This window comes from Ascaphus truei, chromosome 9 (assembly GCF_040206685.1).
Source record: "Ascaphus truei isolate aAscTru1 chromosome 9, aAscTru1.hap1, whole genome shotgun sequence".
Lineage (NCBI taxonomy): Eukaryota > Metazoa > Chordata > Amphibia > Anura > Ascaphidae > Ascaphus > Ascaphus truei.
Window position 1 is genome coordinate 23,105,724 of NC_134491.1, and position 13,058 is coordinate 23,118,781.

Here is a 13,058-nt window from a genome sequence, read left to right on the forward strand (position 1 = left end):
CTTGGGCAAGTCACTTTATATCCTGTTCCTAACATGCTAATAATTAAACAGTGAGCTCAATGAGACAGGACTAATGGTGCAGTGCATGTGATGTGCTACTTATTGTGTTCACAGCACTATTAGACAAAAGTAATGTTTTACAAGATACAATGTATCATGTGTACTTGTAATTAATAAAGGTGGCGATACCACTTGTGTTGGTTTGACAAAATGTCTTGGATATAATGTAAACCCTGTTCACTTAATGTAACTATGTATTTGTAACCATGTATTATTTGTCATCTTAACTCTGTGCCCAGGACATACCTGAAAACGAGAGGTAACTCTCAATGTATTACTTGCTGGTAACACATTTAATAAATAAATAAATAATATATTAGTAAAGGGCATGCAGTTTTGCTCACAAGCAATGCAGATTCAATGGTCGTATACCGGTAGCCAGTGGTGTGAAAAGGGACACAATACCCGAATCCCAATCCACTCCCCACATACACGGCTGATATTGGTTCCCCATTGGGCAAGGCTTGGTCGCCACGGTGATGCACCATTCTTCATGACAAAACACTTGGTGTAATTCTATATCCACGAAGCGCTAGTTTGGGCTGTTTTCGATGGGGATATAGAATAAGGCTCTTTGACTTGGATTTTGAAAATATACGGAAGGGTCTAGGCCACAAAGAGGGCGCTGAAGACTTGAACATATCGGTTAAAGGTATGGTAGGCCATATAAGCAGTGTCTCCCGTACTATTTTGAGTATATCATTTAATACGCTTTATATCAAACGCTTTCAGAGCCGTTTGTTTCAACAGAGCTGCAGGTCTTCTCCATCGCGGGTATTGGAAAGACGGCTTACCAGTATATTAAACAGAGGTGGTCATGTTTATTCCTCCCCCCTCCCAAGTGAGGCCATTTTCATCATCATATTTGCATCTCAGCTTCATCCGTTCTACAGTATTATGTTATGTTGTTATATACTGGGCGGCAGGGGTAAGAGTTTTCGCCACTTGGAAAAGTCCAATGGGGTTTGGGCACCGCCTGAAGGATGGTAGGCTAGTGGTTATTGCACATAAAGGGGTGGGTGTGCTGGGGGAGGGGGAGACTTCCACTTCTGTTGAAGCGTTTGATTTCGATATATAAAGTGTAGCCAGGTCCCCTTTGGCTCCCCGGTTCCCCGTTCCTCTTTCCCTTACCTTCACCAGTGAGAAGGCAGTTGCGGGGGGCGAGCACGTCTCCCGGTGGCGTCGGAGGCAGGGCGCCACCATCTTTGTTATGTCCACGCGGAGGCTCGCGCATACGCAGACGCGACGCAGCGGCCATTTTAGTGTGGGAGAACTGGCACTAGAGGCGCTCCATAGTACAGGGACCCCTAGAAGTCACACATGCGCAGTTAGGGCGATGCGGCGGCCATTACAGGTTTGCACAGGCTCCATGGAGGGTAGCGGCGGCCATTATAGTGCGCACATGCGGCCCCAATGTTAAAGAGGGCCATAAAGGACTACAATTCCCAGCAGCCTCTGGGGACTGCACTTTCACCTTGGTCACAGGCAGCCAGACAGCCAATAGAGCTTGCAACTTCTCCTGCTGGAGAAGGATACATTGTTGTGTGCAGAGTCAGGAAGCAGACTGTGAAGCACATGAGTTAGTCAGGCTGAGGGTACAGTGGGGGACGGAAGGAGGGCAGAGAGCTGCGACCTTCTGTCCTAGGCCAGAAATCTCCTGGGCTAGAGCTGAGGCCCTGACTCCCCACTAGTGAGGGTGGGTGTTCACAGGGACAGGCCCTTAGGTAAGGACCCTGTGCCCCTTCAGCTGCGTGTTAGGCAGGGACCTAGTGAGAGGCCCTGCTGTTTGTTCCTTAGTGCAGAGAGAGAGACCCTGTGCAGTTCCTTAGTGCAGAGAGAGAGACCCTGTGCAGTTCCTTAGTGCAGGGACCAGTGTTAGTGTTGCTGCATGTTCCTGTAAGCTGTGTTGCTGATCCAGAGACTGTCCTTACGGTAGAACGTTCAGCTGGACCCCATCCCACGCGGAGGTACAGATCAGCGCTGGACCAAGCGGCGCCGGTAGACCCTTTGCGAAGACATCCAAGTGCAGGGACACCTGGGCAGGTATTTACAACCTTCCACACGTGCACCAACTTTACCTTGCTCCTCACATGTGACAGGCCTGTTCACACACTTGGGTGGGCTTGGGCTCTTTGGACACGGGGTTGGAAAGGGGGTGTGAGGGTATAGCCCAGTTAGGGGCTAAGAAGGTTATAGCCCAGTTAAGGGGCAAGGTTATAGCTGCCAGCTAGTGGCAGAGGGTGGCATATATTGTTGTGTATGCTGATATTGTTGCACTGATATATATGATACTACTGTGTTGTGTTGCTCGTCCAGTAAACCTTTTAGCCATAACCCTGGTGTATGTGGTTTCTGGGTGGGTTCCTATGTTAGGGCTATTCTACATTCCTATAGAATCCTACATAGGTGGAGGCGCTGACCGACGAGAACGTTCCAGAGAAGCACCCCAGGTTCCCATCAGCGGAGGCTCAGGCCTCCTGTGAACCTGCAGGGATACGCACCACACCTGGTAACATATAGGTTCCCCCTCACATTCACTCTATCTGCGATTGGGGGTGGGGGAATACCCGTTACATATATATATATATATATACCGTATATGTAAAAACATATAGGAACTCCACAGTAGAGATGGCACTTGGTCTGGTGTTCTGTTTTTTGGTTCTAAATATGTTTTGGATTTTGGTTCTGGGTCTAAAAATCTTAATGGTTTTGGAATATAAGGCTCTGACCCTCCATCATTGGGCAAATAAAAATAGGTACCATTTAGTCATTGTAACACACAGGATATTACAAGCGAGTACTTCCTGCGAAGGCACCATAACACATGTATTTTAATATATTCAAAGATCATTTTACCAATAAAACCTATGTATTTTTTAATGTATTTGTACGTACAGTGTATAGGGATAATCTCCTCACATAGCCTGTTGATCGTTTGTCAAATCAGCCATTGAGCTTTCAAGATCCTACAGTACAACTAGCTGAAGGTTCCAAGCTCCAACCAATGGCAGACAGTCAATGCAGCTATTCAGCTCTTAAACACAGGCAAAAAAAGGCTACAATAGGTACAGCTGGTTTTAAGAGGACATCAAAAGTAGGTGCAGACAGTACCTGCTAAATAGAGTAGTTGAAGGGTGTAAGGGTTCCAGTCCAGGCAGGGTTTTGCTGGATCTTGCCCTTACATGGCTGTTGTCTCCATCTTGGGTCCTGGCAAGTCTCTTCCTGAACTTTCTGAATTGGCTGCTTCTGTTCCAGGGGTCAGGGCTTAAATTGCTGTCAGTGACTCCTAGCCCCTGCCTGAGCATTGTATGTTCTTGGCCCCCTTGTGTTCTGATGCCTGAGCCTGCCCTGTTCCTGAACCCTCCCTGTTCTCTTGGATTCCTTGTTGCCGGCCCCTGTCTGTTACCCCGACCACCGCTCCTGTGCCGCCTGCCTTGACCCCAACCTGTACCCGGACTCGCATCTTTGCCGCCTGCCTGGATATCGACTACTCCAGCGGTGCGCAAACTGGGGGGGCCCCGAGACTTTTCTGGGGAGGGGGGACGCGGCGTTTACAAAGGCCCCGCACTGAAAGATCGAGGCCTCTGCAAACTTAATTACCAGGCTCTGGTCACGCGTCTCTATGACAACGCGGCGTCAAATGATGCCCGTTGCCATGGAGACATGATGTCAAATGATGCCGCGGGTCACGTGACGTCACATGACCCCTCCGCGTCATTTGACGCATCATTAGACGCGAGGGGGGGCACGACCGAGGGACCAGGTAGGGGGGCGCGCAGGCGTGGGGAGTTTGCGCACCGCTGGACTACTCTAACAGGACTCTGTCCCCTGGTCCTGGTTGGTGATCTTACACCCTTACCTCAGCCCTGCGTGTCTGCTTCCTATTCAGAGACGAGCAACGTTACAGAGGGCACGCAGGATCTGATTTCAGACACCCAGTTTTACCCATCTCTGTTGCACATTTCAAGGTTCCCTGAACACTCGCTTCTTTGGACAAGCCTAATTAACAGATTCCTGACACTATTACACCCTCTCTTCACACACGTACCACAAACACCTTTCATCTGAGGCCACACACACACACACACACACACACACACACACACACACACACACACACACACACACACACACACACACACACACACACACACACACACACACACACACACACACACACACACACACACACACACACACACACACACACCTTGTACTGTATGAACCTGCAAAAGAAACCAGAAGTTGGGAAAAAGGACACGAGACCAAGTTACTGTACTGACCAGCCAGAATGTATTTGTTACAGATGTAGAATAAATAACAGCGTTATACAGTGTAAAATATTCCTGTACAAACATTTTAGATTTATATATCATTGCAGAACAGAAATATAGACCATTTTAATCCCAAACCAGTTAGAATTCACTTTTCTCCTTATATTCTTGAAATAATGTTCTTAACGGCAAGACTTGATTTCCTATTATATTTTTTATGTTGAAATATTAGGTCAATGCATTGTAACAGCACCGTCTTATACTGTCACTCTTTCTATGGTCCCTATTCAACATACTGTAAAGCTGTCTTATACCTGGCAGGGAAGTTATAAGCCCCATTCATTTAAAGAGACACTCCAAGAGACATGGTTTTTTATTTTCTATTTAACAGGTTTGAAGGAGGGGGTCTCCAGAGCCAAACTGCGTTCATTTCAGCTACGGGGACCCCGTTTCCCGAGATACTTACCTCTGTAGGGAGTGCCAGTAGCAGACCAGATTGGGCTATTTGGGGCTATTGAAATGGCGGCTTTAAAGCTAGCGTATCCTGCGGGCCAATAGGAAGCTGTGATACCATCCCTTGCGGCTTCCCATTGGCCCGCGTGACATTTAAGAAGCAGAAAGATACCAGCACCCCCTACAGAGATAAGTATCTCGGGAAGCAGAGGGTCCCAGCTGTGGAGACCCCAGGGTTAAAACCTATTTTTTAAGGGGTCCCTAGGAGTTATTTTTTAACACAATGATTAGGGGCCTATACAATGTAGTGAGAAGCAGGGCAGCAAATAGTTACCAATGCATCAGCTTCAAATCAAGTGAATGGCAGTGGTTGCATTGGAAACTGTGTGTTACTCTGCTTCTCACTATACTAAAGGTAGTACAGGTTTTGGTACCAACCTAGATTGCAATATTTGAACAACCAAACCTACTGCTGCTTTTCTTCAATTGCCATGGAAATACTGCTTTCAGTGCATATTAATATAATTATTTCCCAACATTTCCCAAATCTGACACAACTAATGCCACATGCTTTGTTATGGTATATATTACATGAATTTGCGGGTTCCCTGGTTAACAATGATACAGATCATATGAAGTTAAAGGACATTTTTTTGTAAATGACAAATACGTCGATTTTCTCATGATTGCACAACACTTGGTTAACTGCTTGAACAGCAATTACATTTACAAATCTTCAAACAATGCTGTGTTCTAGAGAATTACCTACCGGATAGAGACCTCCATGTGCAAACATACTGATCATTATAAACAGGGCTCGACAAACTAGGGCAAAACCCACTTGCCCCTCCCCACAAGTATCTAGACCCCCCACAAAAGTAACTCCCTCACCCCCTTTCCCCCGTCCCCCTCATGACGCTTACCTGCGGCGGGGTCTGGCGATCTCTGTCTTCCCCCCTGCAAATTGTAATGTTTCCATTGCAGGTCCTGAAAAAATGGCCGCTCGGTGTCAAATGAGGCCGCGGTGTCAAATGAGGCCACGTTGCCATGACGCCGTGGCGTCACAATGTCATATAGTGTCCCATTGCCATGGCAACGTGACATCATTTGACGCCGCACAGCCATTTTTTTCAGGACATGCAGGGGAAACATTACAATTTGCAGGGGAGAAGACAGAGATCGCCGCACCACGCCGCCGGACCCCGCTGCAGGTAAGCCCTCGACAGCGGCCAAAATGCTCTCGCCCGTGGTGTGCGGGCGAGTGTATTTGTCGAGCCCTGATTATAAATAAGTAGTACCAATGTCCTACAATTCACAGACCAGTGCAGAATGGGGGAGACAATATTGCCAACAGATGTGCGGATGCAAGTTTATGGACGGTGTTTTAGGTACATTACCGTAAACCTCAGTGCTATAAGAGGCTCTGTGTTAAGACAGATGAAGACAGGTCATAATTAGTTCCTAATAAGTACGTGCGTTCCTAATTCTCATGTCATTAACTTGAGTAGGGCTTTTAGCATTTCCAGAATTTCCCAAAATACTTACAAATGTCTCAATTTAGCGATGCAAAGCAAGCGGCAGTCGGCACTTAAGATAGGAATGTTTTAGGACACCTTAAAAGCAGTAGTGCGAGTGCCGGGCCTCCCAGGGTTAGCGCATGAAGTGCCTGGAAACTGTAAACGCAGCCGTGACCAACGTCAGTTCTCAAGGGCCACCAACAGATCAGGTGTTCAAATGAATGGGGATACAGTGTGAGGAGTGGTGCTCAAAAATCACATGTGGCTCCATGATCAACTTGTTAATGGAGTGTATAAATGTCCGGATGTTTAGGAGGATGTCCAATATATATAGAACATTTTGATGTGGCCTGAGAGGTACATGTGCCTAGTGGTGTCCACTTGACAACCACACATAAAGACACACCAATAAACACCCAATCATGGCAGTATATAAATCGGTTGCAAGCTACGGACAGGCTATATATCAGGGCACTATGGCCCATTACCTGCCAACTTCCAGGAGCATCCTTGTAGCACTCACGGCGTGCAATGTGAAGTTCGTGAAGATCCAGAGATACGGTGCATAACAGAGCACAGCCAAACGGCAACCCAAACTTGGTAAAGATGAAAAAATCCAAGGCAAACTCCAAATAAGCAGATCAGTTTATTGCAGGCTCAGCAAAAATAGGACTAAATGAACGCGCCAAAGCGTTTCATGCCGGAGCACTTTATCAAGGATTTTTTCATCTCCACCAAGTTTGGTTGTCGTTTGGCTGTGCTCTGCTATGCACCGTATCTCTGGTTCAAATGAATGGGAGCTGAGACGGGCTAAACCATGGCATCTGTGGATCTAGGCCTAAATTGTTTGTATGCTTTTGTGAGCCAATCTTCTGAAATTCTGGCAGAGTTAAGGATCTGTGGTTTCAAGTCCCCCAGTATTACTATATGATACTTTTGTGCAGGTATAGTACGTAGCGCGGCTTCTCTTAAAGCAGCAAAACACCTTGCATTACATCTTCATGTTCTAGGATTGAAGCAGGGGGTCGCCGGAGCTGAACCCCATTAATTTCAGCTCCGGGATCCCCTGCTTCCCGAAATACTTACCTCCCTGGGGGGGGGGTGCCGGTATCACTAGAGTTTAAATATCAGTCTTACGTGGGTCAACAGGAAGCCACAAGGGATGACATCACGGCTTCCTACTGGCCGGCGAGACATTTAAACGCCGCCATTTCGTTAGGCACACACGTTTCCTGGATGCAGAGGTACCGACACCCCTACGGAGGTATCTCTGAAAACAGGGGGTCCCCACAGCTGAAATTAATGGGGTTCAGTTCCAGAGATCCCCTGCTTCAATCCTAGAACAACCACACACAAAAAAGATGTAGTGAATGGTGTTTTGCTTCAACAGGACCAAAAAATGTGTTTAAAATAACTTCCTTTCTGCAGACAGCCAAGTTTTTTTTTTAATCTCTTTAACCTCTTTTCCCTTTTAATTTTTCATTTATTATGCAAATCAGTGCACATATTTACAAATACATGTTGTTTAAATATACTGAGAATACAAAACGTTGAAACCGCATGTACGAAGCAGCGCTGGAGAAGTATTTGTCATCTATACACAAGTTTGTTTCTCCATACCGTTTCCCGATATTGCATTAACACTGATTATGCAGTACAGTATCTAAAAAAAGGATTCGTTTTTATTACAAAATGTGTTATAAAAAATATTTAATGTTTTACTTGTAAACGAACATTTTTTTTTTTTAAGAAAACAAATGATATCAAAACATGGTAAACGTTTGTAAAATTCTTTGTAGTCAATAAAAATATGTTTTTATTAAAAAGGCATTGTGCCGGAATTTGCCATTTTTCAAGACACACTGTACACTTTACAGAAAAAAAAAATATATATATATTTAGATTAAATTGATGTTAAAAAGGTTATGGATTAGAAGACTATTTGACATGCTTCACCATCCCACGGTGTAACTGCTTTGCCAGCGGAAAGGATGCTCTGACTCTGAAAACAATACAAGAAGGTATATATATATATATATACACAATTCACACCGCGTGGGGTTTATTCACAAAGCCCCAAAGTGGTTTCCATATGCTTTACTCCCACTGTAGTGAATGGGATTTAATGACTGTTAATATTACATTTATGATTGCAGAGTTTCAGGAACAGACCCCTAAGGGGTCTCTATGCATCAAGACAAAATGTAGAGCAATTCTGTGGAGAAAGAATAAATCGTTACCTTGTGTATCAAATTAAAAATCCCATTAAAAGCGATAGCATTTTCTAAGGTGCTACCGCTAATGACATTGTGAGTGTCCCCAGAATTTTACTCCAATTTTACCTTTTGTACGTAGACCCCATACAGGGCCGTTCTGGCTGCTTTCAGACAGAAACGGCCGCTCCGGACTATATAGAGCAGGGGTGGCCAACTCCAGTCCTCAAGGGCCACCAACAGGTCGGGTTTTCAGGATATCCCTGCTTCAGCACAGGTGGCTCAATCAGTGGCTCAGAAATGTTGGTGGCCCTTAATGACTGGAGAATATGGGCCCAAGAGTCTCTACTAACCAGACAGACTAATCCATCACACCAGTACCTCTTATTTATGTAAAAACCCTTTCCCTGCCAGAGAGGCCTGCACTGCATTGCTATAGGGCGAGTTGAAAACCCTGGTGGCAGTGAAAGAGTTAAACAGGTGCATTGTAAAGCTGAAGGCGTACATTGGGCACATGATATGCCAATAAAATAAAACTGCAACGCTCAATTTCTTCGGGTTTTTTGGGGGGAAGGTTCCTACATTCTATAAAAACCATAAAACAATATTTGTTGGATTTTCTTTTTTGACAAAGAGTCACAAGTTACTATCCAAAAAATAAGAGAGATGAAGAATATACTGTCATTTTTGGCTCTTGTATGTTCTAGCTTCCCTCCTAGTATGCATTGTGCTCACATCGGGGACAATCTATGGAATCAGATATGAGTGACCCACCCCAAAAGCTCTTGGGTAACATTGATCTGAACGTTATTGTCTGAGATTATGAAGTCCTTTAACTAATCATAGGATGAAAACCAGTGCAGTTTATACCAAGCTGATGATAATGATCAAAAAACGTTGTGCCCTTATATAACACTATGGCACTTATATAAACAACCACAAAATGTATAAACCAATGGCTGTGAAATGTTTAACGTGAGTGTCTATGAGAAAGACGGTCAGACACCTTTATTTCTAAGTATTGTTTCACAGATGGTTGATGGATGGTAAACAGTTTCAGGCTTCCTTTAATCTGTTTATGTTACTGTATATTCACCTAGACCTACCAATCTTTTGAAGTAACATGCTCCTACTGTCCAGATCTCTGACAGCAAACCTTGGATTGAAATATTCTGATTTGTAAAGTCCCAACACAGGACTTTCTTGATTCGTACTGACACACAGACACACAGACACACAGACACACAGACACACAGACACACAGACACACAGACTATGGTTAAAAAGTCAATACAATCTAGGCAGGTCAAACCATATCTGGTTAGACCCTCTTCAACACCCAGCTCACTAGTAGCTGGTAACAACTTTGTGAACTAGTATGTCTAAAAGCTGAAAAATATTTAATTATACAATAACATTCTCATTTTAAATCAGAAGGATTATGAATGGGGTTAGGTTTCTGTCCTCTGATGTGGAAGATCTAGGTACAATATTCACAGACACAATGATTTACCTAAAGTATAACTCGGCTGGGTGTCTAGCATCAGGAAAAGTCATGCCAAAGTGACATGTGGCAAAAGGATGTATATTGTAATATTTTTAAATATAAAAGACAGACAAAAATATACACATTCATATTTGAGATCTAAGTGATTACACACTTTAGCAACAAAGACATGGTCAGTTTATTCCTAAACACACAATGATTGTCCGCATGTATACAAAAGTAAAATATATTAACCCCTTCAATGCACCCTGATACTGATGGGGTAAAAAATAGCAAATTAAAAAGGGTCTATAAGATCCATACATATATACATATATATATTTTACAGGGTACCTTATTGTTCATATTGTGACTTCAATCAAAATTGCCAACATGAGAGACTAAAGATTGTACATGTTCTATTGAGATGTAGCTACTTGGTTTTCTTGAAAAAAATTATAAATCTTTCAATAAACCAAGCAAAGAACTTATAAAAGTAAATGTAGAGATGGAAAATAGAATACATGTGGCCTGACCATTTGCCACATCTGTAACTGGACCGCAGCTGAAGAAATCTGATCATCAGGGTTAATCATTCAGTTCTATTAGTGACTATAATGTCTGCCTTTTTAAGACGCAGGGCAGGAAAGAGCACAGTTGTATATATAGAATAGTCCAGGGGTGGCAAACACCAGTCTCCAAGGGCCACCAACAGGTCAGGTTTTCAGGATATCCCTGCTTCCGCACAGGTGGCTCAATCAGTAGTAGCACCGTGGCTAATACTATACGAATGATACATAAAGCTTGGCCCCCTGCAGACACACTTACCAGAACTCCCTCCTACTGTCTCTGTACGTTCTTCCTACCAATTAGATTGTAAGCTCTTCGGAGCAGGGACTCCTTTTCCTAAATGTTACTTATATGTCTGAAGCACTTATTCCCATGATCTGTTATTTGTATTGTGTGTTATTTATATGATTGTCACGTGTATTACTGCTGTGAAGCGCTATGTACATTAATGGCGCTATATAAATAAATACACACAATACAATCAGTGGCTCAGTCGAAGCCACCTGTGCTGAAACAGTTATATCCTGAAAACCTGACCTGTTGGTGGCCCTTGAGGACTGGAGTTTGCCACCCCTGGAATAGTGCTTCTATACAGCTGCACTGAGCATTTGAAAATATCCCTATTAATCGCAAGTGTGCGTTTACATGAAATGCGGGGGAAATCGTTGCGTTGTGTATTCCGTGTCACGTAAAATGATCTGTTTAGTTCTTCCAAAAAATAGAAAAATAGCTTGACAGTTCATAACTGTGAGTATCGCCAGTCACTGTTTGACACAAACCGTACAATGCATACTTCAATGCAAACCGGAAAGTTTCATTATTGCTAAACCTAGTACAGGGGTGGGACAACTTCAGCCCTCAAGGGCCACCAACAGGTCAGGTTTTTAGGATATCCCTGCTTCAGCGCAGGTGGCTCAGTCGAAGACTGAGCCTCTGATTGAGCCACCTGTGCTGAAGCAGGGACTCATTGCGCCACCTGTGCTGAAGCAGGGATAGCTTTAAAATCTGACCTGTTTGTGGCCCTTGAAGACTGGAGTTGGCCGCCCCTGTCCAAGCAGATAGAATGACCATTACATGATATATTTAATCAAGAGCACGCCAGGAGATGCTTGGTTAAAGATAACAAAAAGGTATCTTTGCCACCCGACCATTTGCTGGGTTTCTCTTGACCAGCTGTTTTCTTCTCTGCTGGTTATATCTCCTCCCCCATTTAGTTGATTAAATATTTACATATCTTTGGCTTGCTAGAGAAACACAAGTGTTGTTTTTTTTTAGATGGCACCAATATTATCTTTCCTAAAAATCACCTAAGTATTTGAGTAGAATGGAAGTTTTTACACAAATATTCTCAGCGTGCGCATTGGGTCCGCATATTTCCAAAATGATTGGTTTCTGCAAACCAGGGCTGGCCAGCGTCAGTACTCTAGGGCCAACAACAGGTCAGGTTTTCAGAATATCCCTGCTTCAGCCCAGGTGGCTCAGTCTAAGACTCAGTCTAAGACTGAGCCACTGATTGCTACCTGTGCTGAAGCAGGGATGTCCTGAAAACCTGACTTGTTGGTGGCCTTGAGGACTGGCGTTGGCCACTACTGGTGTGTGTGTGTGTATATATATATATATATATATATATATATATATATACATACATATATATATATATATATATATATATATATATATATATATATATACATACATACATTATTTTTTTTTAAAGTACCTCCAAAGCGGAAAACGAGTTTTTTGTTCATGGCACATCGTACAATATAGAACTATACAATTCAACACTTCAAAAGGCTTCGGTTCCAGAAGATCGAAACATAAAGGTGATCATCAAACACACCGTTTTTGGAAACATATGCTCTTTCTCAATGCTGTTTTACCAATGCGGGCAGCCAGGCCTGCACATAATAGTGTAAGGACTTACACCACAAATTCTGGGACTTCATCGTGAGTAAGATCCAAGGAGAAATATTTGCTGGCTTTCTTGGCTGAAAGGGGATCTTGAATGTTGACGCATTGCTGAGCCAGGCAACCGTTACAGTAAAGACCTCTCTCGTCCAGCTCGTGGCCGCAGCCAAAGGTGTAACTCTGGGCAGTGTCCTGACACAGGCCTGCAATTTGTAAGACGTCCTTTTGGTACAGACGGATGTCATCCAGACTCAAGCTGTGCCGGTCTGTGGAAGTCTTTGGTTTCCTGCACGCCGTCTGCATGATAGCAAAATAATTCATGTCGTTATGAACTATACATATTAAACGGTTAATAAAATGTCATTTGTATAAGAAGTTAGTCAACATGAGATGGTTCTATTGCCGAATAACACTTTTTTTTTAATTGACCAAAGCTTCAATTATTTCCGTTATTAATGGACATCGCTTTTTTGCTTTCTGGTCTTGCAGCTCAAATGTAACACGCTGTAAACAAAGTCCAAAAGGATGCCGCCCTACTAGAGATGGGAGATTTTTGGGGACGGATTTGGAT

General features: G+C 43.8%; 1 protein-coding gene across 8 annotated transcripts in view; it reads right to left on the reverse strand.

The window, feature by feature from the left end:
- Window positions 1–4,333: 4,333 nt before the first annotated feature.
- The window catches only part of FRMD6 (FERM domain containing 6), a 191,265-nt gene continuing 182,540 nt past the window's right edge, over window positions 4,334–13,058 (reverse strand). For 6 of the 8 annotated variants that reach the window (XM_075613801.1, XM_075613800.1, XM_075613799.1 and 3 more), the window contains 2 exons: window positions 12,504–12,784; window positions 4,334–8,309 (listed from right to left, as the gene is read on the reverse strand). In XM_075613801.1, coding sequence (XP_075469916.1) covers window positions 8,246–8,309; window positions 12,504–12,784 — 345 coding nt within the window. In that variant the 3' untranslated portion in view covers window positions 4,334–8,245. Of the gene's footprint in view, window positions 12,785–13,058 lie in introns of all 8 variants that reach the window. The other 2 variants (XM_075613804.1, XM_075613805.1) reach the window with 2 other exon arrangements.